General features: G+C 42.1%; 1 protein-coding gene across 1 annotated transcript in view; it reads right to left on the bottom strand.

Moving 5' to 3' along the window:
- Positions 1–21,127, bottom strand: part of ptprt (protein tyrosine phosphatase receptor type T) — a 1,196,058-nt gene that overhangs the window by 116,387 nt on the left and 1,058,544 nt on the right. The window contains exon 29 of the mRNA XM_034165958.1: positions 1,057–1,211. Coding sequence (XP_034021849.1) covers positions 1,057–1,211 — 155 coding nt within the window. The remainder of the gene's footprint in view (positions 1–1,056; positions 1,212–21,127) is intronic.

Here is a 21,127-nt window from a genome sequence, read left to right as displayed (position 1 = left end):
TCATTCCCAAAAACATTTAGCAGGCCAAGATCAGATGGTGATCAAGATAGTACTTAAATAATTAAACAAAAAATGAAAGTAAACAGTTTTGCAGTTTGCATTCAACATACAGTTTACTCAAAACAGAAAAATATAAAAAAAATAAGAAATATGAAGAAATTAAAAATACACACAAAAAGTAATTTTCATAATCTAATTTAAACTAACATTTTAAAGTTAGTTTAAAAATATGGCTGAAGTGCAAATAGGGCCAACATCATTGAGGGACAAGATCATTTCATGTAGACCATAAATTGTGTTTTTATGGTGTTGACGTGCTGATGTGTTATGAATTTGTGGTGAATAGCACTGGTGTTAGTAGTTGCTTAGCCATGTATTGTAGAAACAATGTTTAATGATGCAGAGACTGCCTTGTGGGAAATTAGATTGGTCATGTTTGTTCCATTTTGAAATAGTTGTTAATTGGGTAGTAATTATTTTAACATGGAGTCTTTTCTATTGAAGGTGTTTTAGTACTGTTATAACTTGCGAAGTGCAAGTTATAGCAGTAACTTTGGAGGCTACTGATGTTGTAACCAAAAATGAGCTTTTAGCTACATCTGCAATAAATGTATTGTACACTGTCCCTGTGAAACAAAAGAACAATTAATGCATTTACTCTGGCTTGACATTCTCCTCTTTCATCTCCTCAATGTCATTCATTTTGCCTTTGTGCAGAATGTCAATTTCACGTATTGGACTAGCATATTAGCTCCTGTAGGCGTAAACTATGAATTTAGGTATTCTGGCCATAGTAATAATAATAATTTAAAAAAAAAACATGAGATTGATGTAAAGTTAGCAGAACTAAATTTCAAGGATACTTATTAGTCAGCCAGTGATTTTTAGCAGTATCTAAGAAACTGATCTACCAGCCAAAGAGTTAGCTTCACTAATGAACTAAGAGCTGATTAGTTGAACTGTGCCCACCACTGTTTCTTAACCATCTTATTATTTGGTTAGTTTAGTTAGTTTCATTGTTTTGGGGTTTGTGAGTTGGAACGTGGGCGTTCTTACCTGCAGTGAGCCACTATAGGACCAGCATCAGGAGGATTGAGGAACTTGACTTGTCGTATGAACCCCAGCAGCCCAGTGGCGTAGCAAGGAACGCCATGGTCAGGCCAGCTGGTGAAATGGAACTGGCGAAGTTCCCGGATCTCATGATGGCCCTTCTGAAACAAAGAGAGACAAGGCAGTTACCTCACAGACGGTGACTACTTGTATGATGAAAGGCGGTCCCGTCGTGGAAATCGTTGGCCATTTTGTCACTTGAAACTGATTAATATAAAGATCTCCAGGATTCCATTATGGCACTTTTGGGAATTAAATCCTATCATAGTTCAGCTGCCTAATGTACAACAGGGACCTCAGGAATCTGGGGGCCGCAGTGCCTCTTTGGCTTATGATGGAAAATAAATCGATCTCAATGGTACTTTGTGTTACTTCTGGGAATGAGAGACAAGAAGACTTATCACAGCACATTTGCCTAATTTGCTGGGGAACATCTGAGGAAACTGATGGCCGTTTTGGCCCCACAAAAAGATTAATTGATTTCACAAATCTCATGGTGGCTCTTCTGGGAATGACTGACAGGAGGAGATGCCACGGTTCAGTTAATTTGCTTCATTTACATGGTGACTGGAGATACTCAACGGCCACATTAGCTCATTTTTGTCTGAACTTTAATACATTTTAAGACATGAAAGTTGGAAAAAAAGCTTCAAAATGCTGTTATTATAACAATCAGAACTCTTGAACATTAAAGAAAAAAAACTAAATGTACTTAATGGGGTTATCATTTTATCATAAGTATCATTATATGAGGTACAGTGGATACCACTTCAGGAGACTGCTGGCCAGAATGGAAGTTTTTAAGGGCTAAGATAGAAAATAAATTGGATTTCACTCCACTTATTGTGGCACTTTGTCAAAAGAGATACAGAAAGACATTTTCGTACATAACAATGGAGATAGTGGGAACTGAAATGGCAGTCTGCATCCACTGAGGCTCTCTGTGAGATAACATCGTGACATTTTAATGATGGCCTTTCTGCAAACACAAAAGACAAGTAAATGGTTCTCTGTTTAACAGTGGGAATATTAAGAAACTATAGATGACATTCTGAAAATAAACATTACTCTCACATCAACAGTGGAAGAAATGTCTGAACGTTTTCTTGTGCAGTTTGAGTACAGACACCCCGCCATTTATTTTAATGTCTGACAATTGGTATCTTAATTACAACTGTTTCTTTCTGACAGTGAAACTTGGAGGTCAAAGAATATTCTTCGACATTTGTTGGTTATGGTTTCTGTTTGTGGGCAATTCTACAGTAACTGATTACAATCAGAGCAGTTTTAAAAGTTAACTTTTTCTGTCATTGGAATTCTGGTACCATTAAATTGCCCTTGTTCCTCCCACACTAGAATTATTTCATCAATACTGAGAGGTGTATAGAAAACAGTAGAAATATCATATTGCTGATGAACACATTCCTCGCATTTACAAAGCAATCTTTGTTTTAACTATCTCCCATGGCACATTGGAATTATGAGCAAATAATGAAGCTCTAAATGCAGATGCCTACATTTGATATGAGGATAATAATATAAATACTCAAACAAGGAACTGCCTCAGCTCCTGAATGGGAAAAACCCAAGCAGATATGCAATCTATGTCTACCTCTCAAAAGTAACCATCTAAACCATCTACCAGCCAGGTGAAACACAGGTGTGTCCTTGGCCTTCTCCAGCTGCTGAGGTCCTCAACACTGATCCAACTGTTTTGGAACATATACAACCCCTGGAAAAAATTATGGAATCACCAGCCTCGGAGGATGTTCATGCAGTTGTTTAATTTTGTAGAAAAAAAGCAGGTCACAGACATGACACAAAACTAAAGTCATTTCAAATGGCAACTTTCTGGCTTTAAGAAACACTATAAGAAATCAAGAAAAAAATTGTGGCAGTCAGTAACGGTTACTTTTTTAGACCAAGCAGAGGGAAAATATATGGACTCACTCAATTCTGAGGAATAAATTATGGAATCACCCTGTAAATTTTCATCCCCAAAACTAACACCTGCATCAAATCAGATCTGCTCGTTAGTCTGCATCTAAAAAGGAGTGATCACACCTTGGAGAGCTGTTGCACCAAGTGGACTGACATGAATCATGGCTCCAACACGAGAGATGTCAATTGAAACAAAGGAGAGGATTATCAAACTCTTAAAAGAGCGTAAATCATCACGCAATGTTGCAAAAGATGTTGGTTGTTCACAGTCAGCTGTGTCTAAAGTCTGAACCAAATACAAACAACATGGGAAGGTTGTTAAAGGCAAACATACTGGTAGACCAAGGAAGACATCAAAGCGTCAAGACAGAAAACTTAAAGCAATATGTCTCAAAAATCGAAAATGCACAACAAAACAAATGAGGAACGAATGGGAGGAAACTGGAGTCAACGTCTGTGACCGAACTGTAAGAAACCGCCTAAAGGAAATGGGATTTACATACAGAAAAGCTAAACGAAAGCCATCATTAACACCTAAACAGAAAAAAACAAGGTTACAATGAGCTAAGGAAAAGCAATTGTGGACTGTGGATGACTGGATGAAAGTCATATTAGGCACTGGGGAGATGGCTGTCATTACATCATCAATAAATGCACAAGTTTACGTTGATATTTTGGACACTTTTCTTATCCCATCAATTGAAAGGATGTTTGGGGATGATGAAATCATTTTTCAAGATGATAATGCATCTTGCCATAGAGCAAAAACTGTGAAAACATTCCTTGCAAAAAGACACATAGGGTCAATGTCATGGCCTGCAAATAGTCCGGATCTTAATCCAATTGAAAATCTTTGGTGGAAGTTGAAGAAAATGGTCCATGACAAGGCTCCAACCTGCAAAGCTGATTTGGCAACAGCAATCAGAGAAAGTTGGAGCCAGATTGATGAAAATTACTGTTTGTCACTCATTAAGTCCTCAGAATTGAGTGATTCCATATTTTTTTCCCTCTGCTTGGTCTAAAAAAGTAACCGTTACTGACTGTCATAATTTTTTTCCTGATTTCTTATAGTGTTTCTTAAAGCCAGAAAGTTGCCATTTGAAATGACTTTAGTTTTGTGTCATGTCAGTGATCTGCTTTTTTATCTACAAAATTAAACAACTGAATGAACATCCTCCGAGGCCGGTGATTCCATAATTCGTGCCAGGGGTTGTATACATACATACATATATATATATATATATATATATATATATATATATATATATATATATATATATATATATATATATATATTTATTTATTTATTTATACCATAGTGAGAATTCCATGTCTAACTGGCGTGCATTATTTTCATATATACGCACACGTAGTTCAGCGAGTTAAATCACTGTAATAATCACTCCACTGTGGTCGTCACCATAGCAATGCACCAATCAGTTGGCACAGATCAGCTGTGTTTTGACAGATTAATAACAGAAACGCGATAAAACATGGATTTCCAAGTGAATTTTAATACTGTCGGCCAAAATAAAACGTTGGAGGAATGGAAAGAGGAGGACAGCAGACGAGAAGAACAGCAAAAGCAACGACGTAAAGATTTAACATCGGACGAACTGGACAAGACTGAAGACGGGAAAAAGGAGGGGAGAACGGTTCTATCCTTGCGGGCAGCCAAGCGCTCCGCATCAAAACAGCGAGCGTAGTTTCTGGACATGTTGCCAGAGTTTGTCACAACTCCACACAACAGAGAGAAAGAGGGGGAGTGGTGTGAGTGGCCCGCTGCGGCGCGAGCCCGCAGACTCGGTAAGCTCATCAGAGACAAAACATAAAATAGTCCCAAATACTCACACATTTTTATCAAGTTCTGTTAACTTAAATAAATATTTGTGTGTTAGCTCACTGTGTGGGACCATGGTATAAGTGGATTAAACAACTCGAAGCCGTGCAATATACGGTTTGAATGCACTTCGCGGAGTAACACCACTCAGTTTGGCGTCTTGGTGTTTTAGACCCCGCGTCGTGCATTCAAACCGTATAATGCATGGCTTCTCGTTGTGTAATCCTTATATATATATATATATATATATATATATATATATATATATATATATATATATATACACGAGGTCTGTGAGAAAAGTATCGGACCTTTTTATTTTTTTCAAAAAATATATGGATTTGATTCATATGTTTTTACGTCAGCCAAGCTTGAACCTTCGTGCGCATGCGTGAGTTTTTCCACGCCTGTTGGTTGCGTTATTCGCCTGTGGGCAGGCTTTGAGTGAGCACTGCTCCACCCCTCTCATCGTCGTTTCATTGCGAGGAAATGGCGGAATGATTTGGGCTTTTTTTCCATCAGAATTTTTTCAGAAACTGTTAGAGACAGGCAGCTGGAAACCATTCGAAAAATTTATCTGGCTTTCGGTGAAAATTTTACGGGCTTCACAGAGAATGAGTGTTACTACAGCTTTAAGGACAGCCCACAATGGCACTCGGCGCGCCGCGCTCCGAGCCGCCACTCGAGAGGCAGAAACCACCACATCATTTCTAAACAGATCGCTGTGTGGAGCCGGGACCATCGTGTGCAATTTCTGTGGTTATCACAAGAGCTGGACATCAGCCATTTTCCGGTAGAATTCACTTTTAACATGAGATTTTGTCATGGAAAGCCGTGCGGAGGCTTCGTGCATCACGACGGATTCGCTGATGAAGTGAGACAAAGGAACACCTCCGTTTCGGAGTGCCAGGGGACAAGTTGGGACATGCCCAGTTCTCCACAATTTCTCTTATACTCACTCGACTGGTAAGCACTGAAAGCCGAGATAGGCATGTCCCAACTTGTCCCCTGGCACTCCGAAACGGAGGTGTTCCTTTGTCTCGCTTCATCAGCGAATCCATCTAATTAAAGCAATTGTTTAGTCACTAGCCAATAGCAGTCTGCCTCTCGGTAGGAGGGGTCTGGTTAGGTTTAAAACTCCAGCTTTTGTGGCTTCTGTTTGTTCTTCTCTACGAGGGTCAAGACAGAATTCAGACTACCAGAGCAAGTATTTTAGCTGAGGAAGCTTCTGTGATTTGAAGTGAAACGTCCTCACGACAAGCAACCCAGTCCAGTTGAAGATTCAAGCTTCTCTACTATGGTAACCACCTGGACAACTGAGAGCCTTCACAGAAACATTGCGACCTCCTGAGAAGGGTGCAAGCTGGAAAGAGGAGCAGAGAGAGGTGGTCTGATTGTCTGAGGTTGGGGTGTATGGGTGCGGGGGGGTGTTGGTCATTCTGTAGCCATACTTTACATTGGAATAAGCACGCCCAAGTGTGTTTTCTCTCCTCGTTGCACACTTGATGTGCTCGTGGAATTTTGGGAGAACAGTCTTGAGGCATGCTTTATTAAAGTCGACAGCAATGATGTGCACACCATCCGGATGACTCCCCTGTTGATTAGACAGCACGATCTGAAGCAAGCCGAGTGCTGTGCAAACGTTAGCATCAGGGGGTATGTAGACAGCAGTCACAATGGCTACCGTTAGCTACGTGGCAGGTAAAAGGGTCGGCACTGAACAGTCATGGCCTCTACATCCGGTGAGCAATGGGTGTTTATTATCTGCTGTCCGAGCACCAGTCGTCAATCACATTAACACAGAGTTCCCCTTCTAAGCTCTTACTGGAGGTCATAGCAGTGAATGATACACCCTGCTAGCTCCACTGTGGCATCAGGCATATATGGGCACAGACAGGATTCGTTAACAATGCAGACAACACTCACAGATGTGGTGGTTGTAAGTGATCTGTGACTGCAGCTCATCCATCTTGTTTGAAAGAGATCTGGCATTTGTGAGGAAGATAGATGGTAGCGGAGGTCTGTGCGGTTGATTCCTTAGCTGGGCTAGCAGGCCCATCTGACATCCGTATTTCTGCTTCCTCTTCCTTCTTGCACCGCCTCCGGTACCTGCTCAGTGCGATAATAAATCACGGGGTACCTGGCGGTTTTGCCGTCTCCGGTGGAATGTTGTGGGTCGGTGAAAAGGCAGTAGTAATCTCCATTTTTGCCTGAAATCCAATGTTCATCAAGTCTTAGCGGCTACAGATGGGGTTGCTGTGGCACGTTTGTTTCAGGAGAAGAATAAATAAACTATGAAACACAAAAGGTGCAAAATAGTGGAGAGAATCGAGTTGCTGTGTGTATCCCTGCCACCATCTTAGATGGATAAGATGGCCCTTTCCAGATAAAGGGCCAAAATGCTGACGCTGACGCATCCTCACAATACGGGAAACACTCCTCATCTGAGTCTCCCTAATCGACCACTCAAGTGACAAGTCATTCCAGCAGTACCCAAGGATCCTCCGAAGAGACGTAGTACAAAAAACATCTAGTTGTCTCCTTAGGCCACTGGTCTACTGGTCTAAGTCTTACAACCATACAGGAAGATAGGAAGCAACAAGACCTTCAGACCATCAGCATCACTAAACATTTCTGTCCAGTGATCTGAAGATTACATAAGTTCTTCCCAGGTCCCTCTCATTCTTAAAGACCAAGGACCCAGAGACATGAACATCAATGGATAAGCGAAAGAGATAAGTGAATGTCTCTACAAGTTCAAATCTTTCACCAGTACAGGAGTTCCTGGGTTTTAGAAAAAAATAGACTCATTTTAAGCCTTATTTTGGCAGCCAAGCAGATGCTACAAAAAAGTCAGGAATACTTTGTCCTGATTATCCCAATAAACACAGAATTCAAGAAAAATCCTGGAAATTCTCTGCATACATGCTCATCATTGATATAGCCTTGGCTATTTACAGCATGTGATAATGAGTGACAAACTGTAGTTTTATTTTTTTATTTTTTTGTGGAAAATGTTATGGAAAAACACAGTTCCAAATGTAATCCAATTTTTTTCTCAGTTTGCCCATTAATTCCAAATCCTTCTGCAGTTAAACTTTACATACTTGGCAACATCACAAAAGACAAGCCATGAAGCTGAATTGTCATCCTGAAATCCCTGCTTGCCTCCATATTTTAGAGTTTTTAATCATCATTGTTGAACCTGAGAATGTCTAAAGCTGATGCCAAGTGATGCTCTTCACATTAAAAAAAAAAAAAATTCTGTTAGTATAAAGCAGATGACTCATTTGTCATGTTTTAACGCGTAATACGCTTTTACTTTGGGGCATTTCATTTTAGAGGAAAACACAGATAGGTCATTAAGGGATAATTTAAGTGGATCTACAGGTTGTGGCAGCCCATCTCCAGAAACTTACTCAGTTTCCCATTTTAAATTCTAACCTCAAACAGTGTTCAGCTGCATCTCTCCTCACAGGGTTTGAAATTTCCCATCTTTCTCACAGCTGTTAGTGCACTACAAAGATGTATGACCTTCATCTCAGAACAGTTTCATTATCCTCCTTAAAATGACATAATTTTACCTTTAATAATTTAAACCAACTGATTCCATTACAATGTACTGAGCTAAATGGAGCTTAAATTGTTCCAAGTTCAGCTGACTCAATAAGAATAGAAGCAGGAGGAATCTGTGCGCTAACAGCTCCCATTCTGGCTTGAGTGGATAAACAGGAACATATTGAATTGTTTGTTGTTTTGCTCCCCCAAGACCTACGGATGTCATCCAGAGAGAGTCCAGGTCAATGGCACCGACATTAAGCGGAGGAAGCAGGAGAGGGAAGAAGGGATGATGTTGGGAAGAGAGTATGGTGAAAAAGTCAGAAATGGCGATGTGATTGTGACAGAGGAGAGAGAGAAACAGACATACCACGAGAGGAGAAGAATAAAACACACAAAAACTTGTGGTGATTTGATCTGTGATGTTGAAATTACTTGTTTAAATAATCTCCTTTAACAGTGGAATATCCGGATAAAATGCTGAAACCGACTTCTTCTGAAACTTCTCTGTTCTCTCACGACGTCCTGGATCAATAGAGCCTGAAATGTGGAGGTTTTAAGCTTGAAACAGGCTGATGACGCTGCCTGAGAGCGCTGAGCGACGTCTCGCACCGTGAAAAGTCCTTAAAGCGACAGAATCACCTCAAAATCTCTCATCAGCTGTTAAACTTTTCACTGAAAACCAGCTTAATTTTTCGAACCATGTCCACTTCGATGTGTCTCACAGGTTTAGAAAAAATTTTGATCAAACAAAGCGCCAGTCTCTCAGCAACTTCTCAGACAAAGGAATTCCGACGAGGGGCTGGACGACTCCTCCCACAAGGAGTGCTCACAGGCGAATGACGTCACCGACAGGCATGGAAAAACTCACGCATGCGCACGAGGGTGCAAGCATGTCTGACGTAAAAACATATGAATGAAATCCATATAGTTTTTGAAAAAAATAAAAAGGACCTATACTTTACGGACAGCCCTCGTATAACAGCAGATTTCTGCATGACTCAAAGACCATATTCATATTGCGTTCACGTTTTGGGAGATATTTTTTCGGTGTTCATGTTTTGCAATTAACGGTTTGCGGATAATTCATGATTTGCAGCTGATTCATGTTTTGGGGGTTAACACCCCTCTACCAATCAAAATGGTTTTGATTTTGTTAATTCAAGTCACCCTGCTGTAAACAGACTATTATCGTTAAACTTTCAGTTTAAGGTGATGATGATCAAACCCACGTTCCACCGATGGAGATGTTTTATAACTTCTATGGTACACTTACTGACTCAGATGTTAATATATTAATTTCACTTTTACAAAACTGGAGAAGATGTGATGTAAAAGAGAGGCGAGAATCAATAATCACCATATCCCTAAAGACTTGGACCATCATCCTCCTGTAAGTAAATAAAATTTATTCTCATAAGACCCCTTCTGGAGAAACACGACATATGTACGGTTAATTAAAATAGCACAATCAACTTGACTGTAGTCAAGTATTTATTGATCTACATAGAACAAACAATGATGAATGATAAATTATATATATATATATATATATATATATATATATTACAGACATTTAAATGTAAGCACAATCTCTTTGCAAAATTTTGCAAGATTATGCTAAGAATGTCTTCCGAATTAAACATATTGGGTCTCGACCTGATATGTGCAGATTAGGTATCTATTTCTTCCTACACTAAAATGACTACGTTCAAATAGGTAATGAAACTCATCACCAAGTTTTCCTAAGTTACAGAATGTACACAATCGACTAGCATAGTCAATACCTTGGTATCTACCTCTCACTACTGGAATTCCACGAGCACCGCATCTGAATTTTGATAGATGGCACCATATGTTGTCATCCAGGCTACAAAGATAACTTTGACATTGAAATGTGTGTTTAAATATCTATAGTTCTTACAAAGACGGTTGTTATATACTTCAGTTTGCCAACTCTGCCTAAACATATCAAATAACCTCTGTTCTATTGCAACTTTGACATATTTATCATTTACCACAAATATGAGAATCCTGTATTATCTATTATCATATATCATATATATATATATATATATCTATTATCATATATTATGATATTATCATATCATATATAAATAATACGCCAATATGATTGTATAAAACACTAAAGAATAAATAGCAATACACCCTTTATGCGGACGGGTAATATTTTTCACACCACCCGAGTAATCAGCCAATCTGGACAGCGGAGCGGAGCCACGATGAAGAGGCACGGTCAGAGGAACTGTGAAATACTGGTGAGTCACTATTAATAATTTCTTACATGTCCAACCTCGTAGGTTCATTCATTCATTCATCTCCTACCGCTTAGTCCAATTAAGGGTCGCGGGGGGCTGGAGCCTATCCCAGCAGTCATAGAGCGCAAGGCGGGGTACACCCAGGACAGGACGCCAGTCTGTCGCAGGGCCACAAATAGACAAACAAACACAGACACACCCACACACACACCTACGGACAATTTTAAAGATTCCAATCCACCTAACCCGCATGTCTTTGGATGTGGGAGGAAACCGGAGCACCCGGAGGAAACCCACGCAAACACAGGGAGAACACCTCGTAGGTTGATCGTTAAAATTTAATTTGTTAGTTCTAAAAGCCATCATAATTATTTATAGGAAAATGATCTATTTTTTATCTACTAAGGTTTGAACTTTGAGTGTTTACACAGGAGAGAAAAGGGAGAAAATGTTAATGCCTGTTTGAGAACAGTGTATGAAGTGTGTAGTGAGGGGTTTTACAGCCTTAAAACATCTATAATAATTGTAAAAAATAATGCTGACTACTTCGCGGATTTCGTCTGTTGCGGTTTATTTTTACAACGTAACTCCCTTTCGCATCCTCGCAGTTTCGCAGATTTTTTTTTAGTGCAGTTTTGTATGCTTCTTCTTCTTTAGCAGCGCATTGTGTTCTGCGTCCTCATCAGGCGGGCGATTGCTCTCACTGCCTCCGATTCGCTTACTGAGTCTGGAGGCTTGGTAAGCGCCGCAGCGGGCCACTCACACCGCACCCCTGTCTGCTGTGCCGAGCTGCATGCAGCAACAGGTCCAGAGACTACGCTCACTGTTTTGATGCGCCGCGCCCGCTGCATGGTCTCGGTACCCGCAGCCGCAGAGCTCCGTGGCCATGACTTGGATTCTTTACGGGTCCCGCATCCGTACCCCCGGAGGCAATGAGTGAGGGGAGAGCACGCGCATTGTGTTCTGCGTGCATTTATCATTTATAGGTATATGATAAAATCGTTATCAAGTTGTTTTACTAATGAATATGGCTTTATACACCCTTCAGAAAACCATACACTTTCTTCAGGGTCTATAAAGCCATATTCATTGGTGAACAACTTGATAACTGATATTTGTTTTAGCCTTACAATCCACCATGACTTGAAATCTCCTTTCTCATGTTGAGTCTTTAATAACCTAAACACAAGGAAGGATCATTGATTTTGGCTGCCATTCAGCAGTCTACACCAAAACTCAATCATCTTGCATTTAGCCTTTTTGTCATCTTAAATCTACCAACCTCACCATACACTGCACAGTTGGCAGTATTTTTATTTACCTTAAGTAGCCCTTTCAGGTATTTGATGTGAAAAGTCTCGATTGTGAAGGCGTGGTGATCACCAAACACCTCGGTCCAGCCACCTCATGACTCCATAAACTCTTCTCAGGTGTCTCTTAATCTCAAAGTCTGAGGCTCCAGAGACACCAGAACATCACTGATATAAAACCAGCACACGGAGCTTCTGTCTTTTCTTTGAGTGTCACGTCTCCTCCTCGGTTAATCTCCTTGGATGCAGCGCGAATAGAGCGTTTCATTTAGAGTCTGTTCTCACTGTTGGCTGCATTTAAAGCGGTCTAACTGTGCTGCTGAACCTGCACTCTGGTTCTCTTTGTTCCTTACGTTCCTCACAAATACGCCGCCACAAAACCAAATGGTTTGATGATGAAGTGTTTTCAAAGTGTGAACGTTAGTGCAAAGTGACAGTCGTTTCAAAATCAGCTTTTGCTTTGAATTTTAAAGTGGCTGCGCCCACACACACACACACACACACACACACACACACACACACACACACACACACACACACACACACACACACACACACACACACACACACACACACACACACACTCGCATGCACAGAGGTGGTATGGATTAATGGCTTGCTAAACAAGCTGACAGTGAGGACTTGAAGACTTGTCTTCATAAGCTGCTTTCACATGAGTGAATGAAAGAAATGAAGAAAAAAACAGCAGAAGAATTTAAAGACAGAGGTAAAGCGAAAGAGGAGGAAAAGAGCGACAGCAGCAAAAAAGGGAGAAAATGCATTAAACAGGTAGTTTATGTGCAGCCAAATAATAGCCGACACAGATTTTGTAACTCTGTAGGCTCTTGGCTCAGCTTGTTTTTTGTGTGCATACAGTGATATTATAATTATTTTATTAAAATAAGGAAATGATGACACACACACACACACACACATATATATATATATATATATATATACATATATATATATATATATATATATATATATATATATATATATATACAGTAGTGTTCGGAATAATAGTAGTACTATGTGACTAAAAAGATTAATCCAGGTTTTGAGTATATTTCTTATTGTTACATGGGAAACAAGGTACCATTGGATTCAGTAGATTCTCACAAATCCAACAAGACCAAGCATTCATGATATGCACACTCTTAAGGCTATGAAATTGGGCTATTAGTAAAAAAAAAAGTAGAAAAGGGGGTGTTCACAATAATAGCAGTGTGGCATTCAGTCAGTAGGTTTGTCAATTTTGTGGAACAAACAGGTGTGAATCAGGTGTCCCCTATTTAAGGATGAAGCCAGCACCTGCTGAACATGCTTTTCTCTTTGAAAGCCTGAGGAAAATGGGACATTCAAGACGTTGTTCAGAAGAACAGCGCAGTTTGATTAAAAAGTTGATTGGAGAGGGGAAAACTTATACGCAGGTGCAAAAAATTATAGGCTGTTCATCTACAATGATCTCCAATGCTTTAAAATGGACAAAAAAAACAGACGCATGGAAGAAAACAGAAAACAACCATCAAAATGGATAGAAGAATAACCAGAATGGCAAAGGCTCACCATTGATCAGCTCCAGGATGATCAAAGACAGTCTGGAGTTACCTGTAAGTGCTGTGACAGTTAGAAGACACCTGTGTGAAGCTAATTTATTTGCAAGACTCCCCGGCAAAGTCCGTCTGTTAAATAAAAGACGTGCAGAAGAGGTTACAATTTCCCAAAGAACACATCAACTGGCCTAAAGAGAAATGGGGGAATATTTTGTGGACTGATGAGAGTAAAACTGTTCTTTTTGGGTCCAAGGGCCGCAGACAGTTTGTGAGATGACCCCCAAACTCTGAATTCAAGCCACAGTTCACAGTGAAGACAATGAAGCATGGTGGTGCAAGCATCATGATATGGGCATGTTTCTCCTACTATGGTGTTGGACCTATATATCGCATACCAGGTATCATGGATCAGTTTGGATATGTTAAAATACTTGAAGAGGTCATGTTGCCTTATGCTGAAGAGGACATGCCCTTGAAATGGGTGTTTCAATAAGACAATGACCCCGAGCACACTATTAAATGAGCAAAATCTTGGTTCCAAACCAACAAAATTAATGCCTCCCAGATGTGAAGAAATCATGAAAAATTGTGGTTACACAACTAAATACTAGTTTAGTGATGCACAGGATTGCTAAATAAGCAGTTTGAACATAATAGTTTTGAGTTTGTAGCGTCAACAGCAGATGCTACTATTATTGTGAACACCTCCTTTTCTACTTTTTTTTTACTAACAGCCCAATTTCATAGCCTTAAGAGTGTGCATATCATGAATGCTTGGTCTTGTTGGATTTGTGAGAATCTACTGAATCTACTGGTACCTTGTTTCCCATGTAACAATAAGAAATATACTCAAAACCTGGATTAATCTTTTAGCAGGTGCTACTTATAGTCTGAAAAATACAGTGTATATGTACATAGATACAAATATATTATTAATATCATTAACAACTCTAAGTTGTGATAGTCAAGAGAAATTGCTCTAATTCTGTTCATGCGTGGGGAAAAACCTTCCGCGTCCTAAAACTCAAGAACCACAAATCTCTCGAAATCGAAATATTTCTCCATTAATACTGGGAGGCCAAAGCTCTGCCTGCCAAAAATCAATCAATCAATCAATCATACATTTCTGATATTTATAAATGCCTTTTTTAAATGGATTTTGGGTTTCAAGTAGGAAATGTTACAGAAGCCCTGAAATACTCACTTTGCTCTCTAGATGGCAACATAAGGTCCTCAAATGTGTCACAAGGTCCTAACTGTTTATTTGAGAAGTTACAAATCAGTGTACATTTGTGTCCCTTACTTGTTAACTTATGTGTTCATATAAAACACCACAGTTTCTCAGTTAAAACAGCAAGTCGCCTCTGTCTCATCTGAACGCACAAAATGTAGTTTGCTGCTTAGAATTCCGAGTGTTTTTACAGGTTTCAAAAAGATGAACAGGCTGAAAAAGGAACAATAAAATCATAAAACAGATGAAGAAAAGGAGAGAGAAGTTGAATATGAGTGAGAAAAGGTAAACCAGCTCACAGTATTTGTCTTGTTGTGAACCATGTTTCTGCTGATTTTCTTTCATTGTGGAGAGCCTCGTATTTGAACAATAATCATCTTTTCGCCTCTCAAATCCCTCCTGCCTGATTACAAGCACCCTGACAAACATGGTTCAGCAACAGACAAACAAGCACCATCACACCCCTTCAAATCCACAATGAGACGTCAGCTCTGATTGTAATCCAGGTTTTGGGTTCAGAAAGGGAACAATTAGAAATGACAAGATGAAAACAGCTGTCAGAGAGCAGAGGACAGAGAGAGGCTGAGGGAAAGAGTTATAGAGTTACACTATCAAGCAAAATGCTTTTATCAAATACCAGTGTTGACTATCCATTGCTTTGCGGTGTTATGCTTTTCATCATACATGTACGGATATGCAAAATAAAAATCTGAACTAATTATGAGAAAGCCTCTTGATACACACTATTTTTTCATCCACTTTCTTTCATATATATGAAAAGGTTATCAGGTGAAAATAGACCTGGGGCCTCAGGTGCAAAGTGTGCTTATGCCCAAAAACCTGGCGAACATCCACCACCACATTCACGTGTAAATGTATCAAACGTGCAGTGCATCACACAAAACTCCAGGCTGCTCTACGCATGTTTCCACAGCTATTGTTCCACTGTGGACATGTAAAGGTGATGCTGGGAATCGTTAATAGTGTGCAAACAAGACGTCATCAGAGTGATGTGCACATCAGAGACACACTGATGAACATTTAACACACACGTGTTTGCAGTTATAAGGATGGATATAAAAGCACACGTAAAGTGATGTGTAAAATGGCACGAACAGTGGCTGCATTAGTGTTGTTAATGCACCTTGCAAATGTTGCAATCTGACGTGAGCGTGTATTCTTCCAAGTGACGATAATTGGCTCATAAACCAATTTCGATTACCAAGGCCACTGTTACTGGAGTTGCACACAGAACTGCGGTCGGCCCAGAGTGGCAAGGAGCCAGGTGTTATCTGTGCCCACACAGGTGCTGACCAAGATGAGTTTCCTGGCATCAGGGGCATTCCAGTGTGAGCTGGTCGATCAGTCAGGCATGTGCCAGTCAACCTTGCGCTCAGCCACCAGCAATCATCCGAATCTCATCCAGGTACATTCCAACATTACAGCGCATTTTGCAGCAAGAGCCGGTTTCCCGAATGTAATCAGAGCTACGAAGTGCACACATATATGAAGCCACCATCACATGATGAATTTGTTTCTGTTAATAGGAAACATTTTTTCATTCCATCAATGTTCAAATCATATGTGATGTGCAAATGGACATCAAGCTGGATGCTGCGCGGTGCGCAATGGGGGTGCTGCTTGGTGGTTAACTAATTTATCCATGTAATTGTTCCTAAAGTAAACCAGCACAGACACATTTGGTCATGTGCACATTGAAATTTCTTTTTTTTTTTTATTCAGTGTGTGTGCAAAGCTCAGTTCAACATTTACATACACAAACGTACTAATTTAATTTCCATTTTATATTGCAGCCAGATGAGAGAACAACGATCTACAAACAGCTTTCCTTGTTTATGCATGTGGTCTCAAAGGGGTCACAAAGGCTGAAAAAAAATTAAGTTACGACACAACAATAATTTAGCATTTGGTTCTCCTCATTGAATAAACTTATTAGAAAAAAAAAACTTGTGCAGTTCATGCAGTTTCTCTTTATAAATACATTTGCTGAAGATCTAAGGGTTTAACCACTGAATCTGAAACACCACGGTAGATGCGTGAAACGACGTGGAATAAGTCTCTTTGCCAAAGGGAATTCCATGTAACGTCAGTGAACTTATGGCCTTGGCGGAGATTTGCACTCTCCGAGTGCTTCTAGTTCGTAATGCTTTTATTTTAATAGCTTGTTAAAATAGTTGCATGTTCATTCATTCTATATAGTCAGCTGTAAAAGTATGTCTATGATAGATTTAAAATCTTGTTAATGGATCAGGAGGTCCGCTGTGTGTGCGCACTGATATAATGACGGGCGCCCAAAATGAGCATTTAGGCAGAACGCCAGTTTGCAAATGAGTGATTTTGCAGTCAGTAACGGATGAACACTAAGTTAAAAGTTGGATCACGGTGTGAAAATGACTGTGTGTTTAAAGCCACGGAAGAAATAAAGCCAGCAACCGTTGATGGAAAGGAAGCCAGTGAGAAGGTACACAGAGGCGGCTGTCCAGGAACACAGAACAGCAGCGTGTGCAAAAGAGCAATTTTGCAGATATTAATGGATGAACACAAAGTTCAAAAGAAATAAAGCCAGCGAAAGGAAGCTCAGAGCCAACTGTCCAGGAATCTGTGGTTCGGTTCTAGCTGGTCTGGTGCATTTAATGACTTTGGAACACAGGTGAACAGCAGCCTGACGCACGGTGCACACCGGCCAGACTGTACTGGAGGGTCTATTTTTGGACAGCATTTAAAAAATGTGACAACATCTTGAATGGATGCTGTGAATTGAAAACCCACAAAACCCACACTTTAAAGGGACCAAGTGTGAGAGGGCTGGAGGTTTGGACCAAATCCATGCCTAAAGGTGCACCAACGTTGCGTTACATGGCGCTACGTGGATCATATGTGGCTTGATGTGGATCATATGCGGTGACACAAGCCATTTCTGTGCATTTCTGTGCTGATCCACTACGGTGACCCGGTGCATACATGGCAGCAGAAAGATGAACAACAACAATGGGACTCAATGAATCCATATGTAGATTCATAGAAAAAAATACTAAACACTGTTCAAAGTAATGGACAGTGTGGGCGAGAGGTGAATAAGAGAGTGCAGGCAGGGTGGAGTGGGTGGAGAAAGGTGGCAGGAGTGATTTGTTACCAAAGAATATCAACAAGAGTGAAGGGGAAAGTTTTCAAGACAGTAGTGAGACCAGCTATGTTGTACAGTTTAGAGATGGTGGCACTAACAAATAGACAGGAGGCGGAGGTGGCAGAGCTGAAGATGTTGAGATTCTCTTTGGGAGTGATGAGAATGGACAAGATTAGGAATGAAAATATCAGAGGGACAGCTCAGGTTGGACAGTTTGGAGACAAAGTCAGAGAGGTGAGATTGAGATGGTTTGGACATGTGCAGAGGAAGGACCCAGGGTATATATGGAGAAACATGCTGAGGATGGAGCCACCAGGCAGGAGGACAAGAGGGAGGCCAAAGAGTTAGTTTATGGATGTGCTGAAGGAGGAGATACAGGTGGTTGGTGTAACAGAGGAAGATACAGAGGACAGGGCGAAATGGAAACGGTTGATCTGCTGCGGCGACCCCTAACAGGAACAGACGAAAGAAAACGAAGAAGAAACACTGTTTTTAGCAATAAATGTCTGCAAAATGTGACTGCTGGGCTTTTTTTTTTTTTTTTTTTTTGTCTGTAGGCAGCCTCCCAAAGAATGTTTATGCAAAATTAGAAAAATCTTTAGTTAATAGTTTTTCTACATAAAATTTGAAAAGTGTGAGAAATTGCTTTTTTTTTTTGCAACAGGGATACAATCACAACTAACCATGATCAGTCTTTCCCTTTGTCTGTACAAAATTTCAGAAAATTAACTGAACGATTTTTTGACTGATGATAAATTATCGGATAGCGCTTTAAGTAGCACACATCATGCACCAAGCATTTTGCACTGCTCGCGAATCTTAATGGCTTTAGCCCTATGAACTGTTGTGTGAGCCGCTGAAGAGGAGGTACTGCTGGCCCACCACCAGCAGAGGGCGACCTGCCTGGAGTGCGGGCTCCAGACATCGGAGGGCGCTGCCGCCTCACAGGAGTAGCCAGGGTGACAGCTGTCACCCATCACCTGAGACAGCTGATATCAATCACCAGGGAGGTATATCAGCAGGACGGCATCTCCACCTCATTGCTGAGATATCGCTCTACTAAGGAGGTAACGAACTCAGCCAGTTGTGTTATTCAGAGAAGTAATACTTTGTTGCTTGTGCTTAGGTCAGCTGAAGACCGTATTGGACGTGGTTGGATAAGTACTCACATTCCAATCCTACAGTGCTGTTTTTGAGTAGAGGTGGAGGTGGTGTTTCCACCCTGTGTGTTGCTGGGTGCGGCCGCACCCACACCTGACTGTTTCTGTTCCTTGCCAGCAGTACCGGATCCAACGAGCGGAGGCAGTGGCCACCTGGGAGTTCGGGACTTGGTGGCTCCAGTATTCCCGGGGTTCGGTGGCAGAGGAAATCGGATGGTTCCGGTTCGACTCGGACAGACGTCTCCTATCGTCGAGCCTGCCCACACGACACCATTGGAATTCGGCTTACTGCTATAATTGTAATCTGTTGTGTTTGTTGTGCGTGTTCACAACAGTAAAGCTTTGTGATTTGACTTCCTCCATTGTCCGTTCATTTGCGCCCCCTGTTGTGGGTCCGTGTACCTACACTTTCACAACAGGATATCTCGGCCATCGTCATGGATCCCGAGGGGCGTCAACCGGCTGTTGAACGGCCAATGGAAGAACAGGACGCGCAGGCGTCCACAGGAGGGGTAATCGGTGAGTTGCAGCGGATCCTCACCGCTTTCACGACTCGGTTAGATTTGATGACCGAGCAGAACGTCCTCCTGAACCGCAGGGTGGAGGCTCTCGCCGCGCAGGTGGAAGCGCGCCCTCCGGGCGCCGCTGCGGCTCTCCCTCCCGTAGACCCTGTGCGTAACATTGACGTTCCACTGGTCGTTCAACGACCCCTCCCACCTTCCCCGGAAGCATACATAAGCCCCCCAGAGCCGTACGGAGGCTGTGTGGAGACGTGCGCGGATTTCCTTATGCAGTGTTCGCTCGTCTTCGCACAGCGTCCTGTTATGTACGCGACCGATGCTAGCAAGGTAGCTTATGTAATAAACCTGCTTCGCGGTGAGGCACGCGCTTGGGCTACAGCGCTCTGGGAGCAGAACTCACGGCTCCTTCAGACATATGATGGGTTTGTGAGGGAGTTCAGAACCGTGTTCGATCACCCTAATAGAGGAGAAACCGCTTCAACAGTGCTACTGTCGATGAGACAGGGGCGTCGGAGCGCAGCTGCTTATGCAGTCGACTTCCGCATCGCGGCTGCGAGGTCCGGCTGGAATAGCACTGCCCTCCGCGCCGCCTTTGTAAACGGACTGTCATTGGTTCTTAAGGAGCACCTGGTGGCTAAGGACGAACCGCGGGATTTAGATGGGCTTATCGATCTTGTCATACGATTAGACAATCGGTTAGAGGAACGTCGTCGGGAACGAGACGAAGGGCGTGGCCGGGCACGCGCCGTCCCTCTCCCTTCCGGTTCCGACCGCGCCCCGCCTTCCGCACGCTCCACGGCTCCGGCGCTCCGTGTGGCTACAGCTCCCCCTGCTGATGAAGCTATGGACACGAGCAGGGCAACATTTAGGGCACCAGATACACAGAGGAGGCAGGCCCGCGGAGTATGTTTTAATTGTGGCTCGACAGAGCACCAAGTGAGAGACTGCCCCGAGCGGTTAAACACCAACACCCGCCCCTAGAGACTGGGCTAAGGGTGGGCCGAGACATTCACGTGGGACACACCCACATTGCCACACGACTCCCAGTTACGATCCTTTATGAGGAATCAACCCTGAAAGCCCCAGCACTGGTGGACACGGGCTCTGAAGGGAATCTGTTGGACAGCAGATGGGCCAGGGAGATAGGGTTCCCTCTGGTGGCGCTTACCTCGCCTGTGCAGGTGCGAGCACTAGATGGCTCCCTACTCCCTCCAATCACGCATAAGACACCACCTGTAACTCTGGTGGTGTCCGGAACTCACCGGGAGGAGATCGAGTTTTTTGTGACTCCTGCTACCTCCCGAGTGATTTTGGGGTTTCCCTGGATGTTGAAACACAATCCCCGGATCGATTGGCCGTCCGGGGTAGTGGTTCAGTGGAGCGAGACCTGCCATCGGGTGTGTTTAGGTTCCTCGGTTCCTCCCGGCTCCCAGGCTAAGGAGGAGGTCAGAGTCCCGCCCAATCTGGGGATGGTGC

The sequence above is a fragment of the Thalassophryne amazonica genome, chromosome 3 (assembly GCF_902500255.1).
Source record: "Thalassophryne amazonica chromosome 3, fThaAma1.1, whole genome shotgun sequence".
Classification (NCBI taxonomy): Eukaryota; Metazoa; Chordata; class Actinopteri; order Batrachoidiformes; family Batrachoididae; genus Thalassophryne; species Thalassophryne amazonica.
Note: the sequence above shows the minus strand (reverse complement) of the source record. Positions and strands in the feature narration are given on the sequence as shown.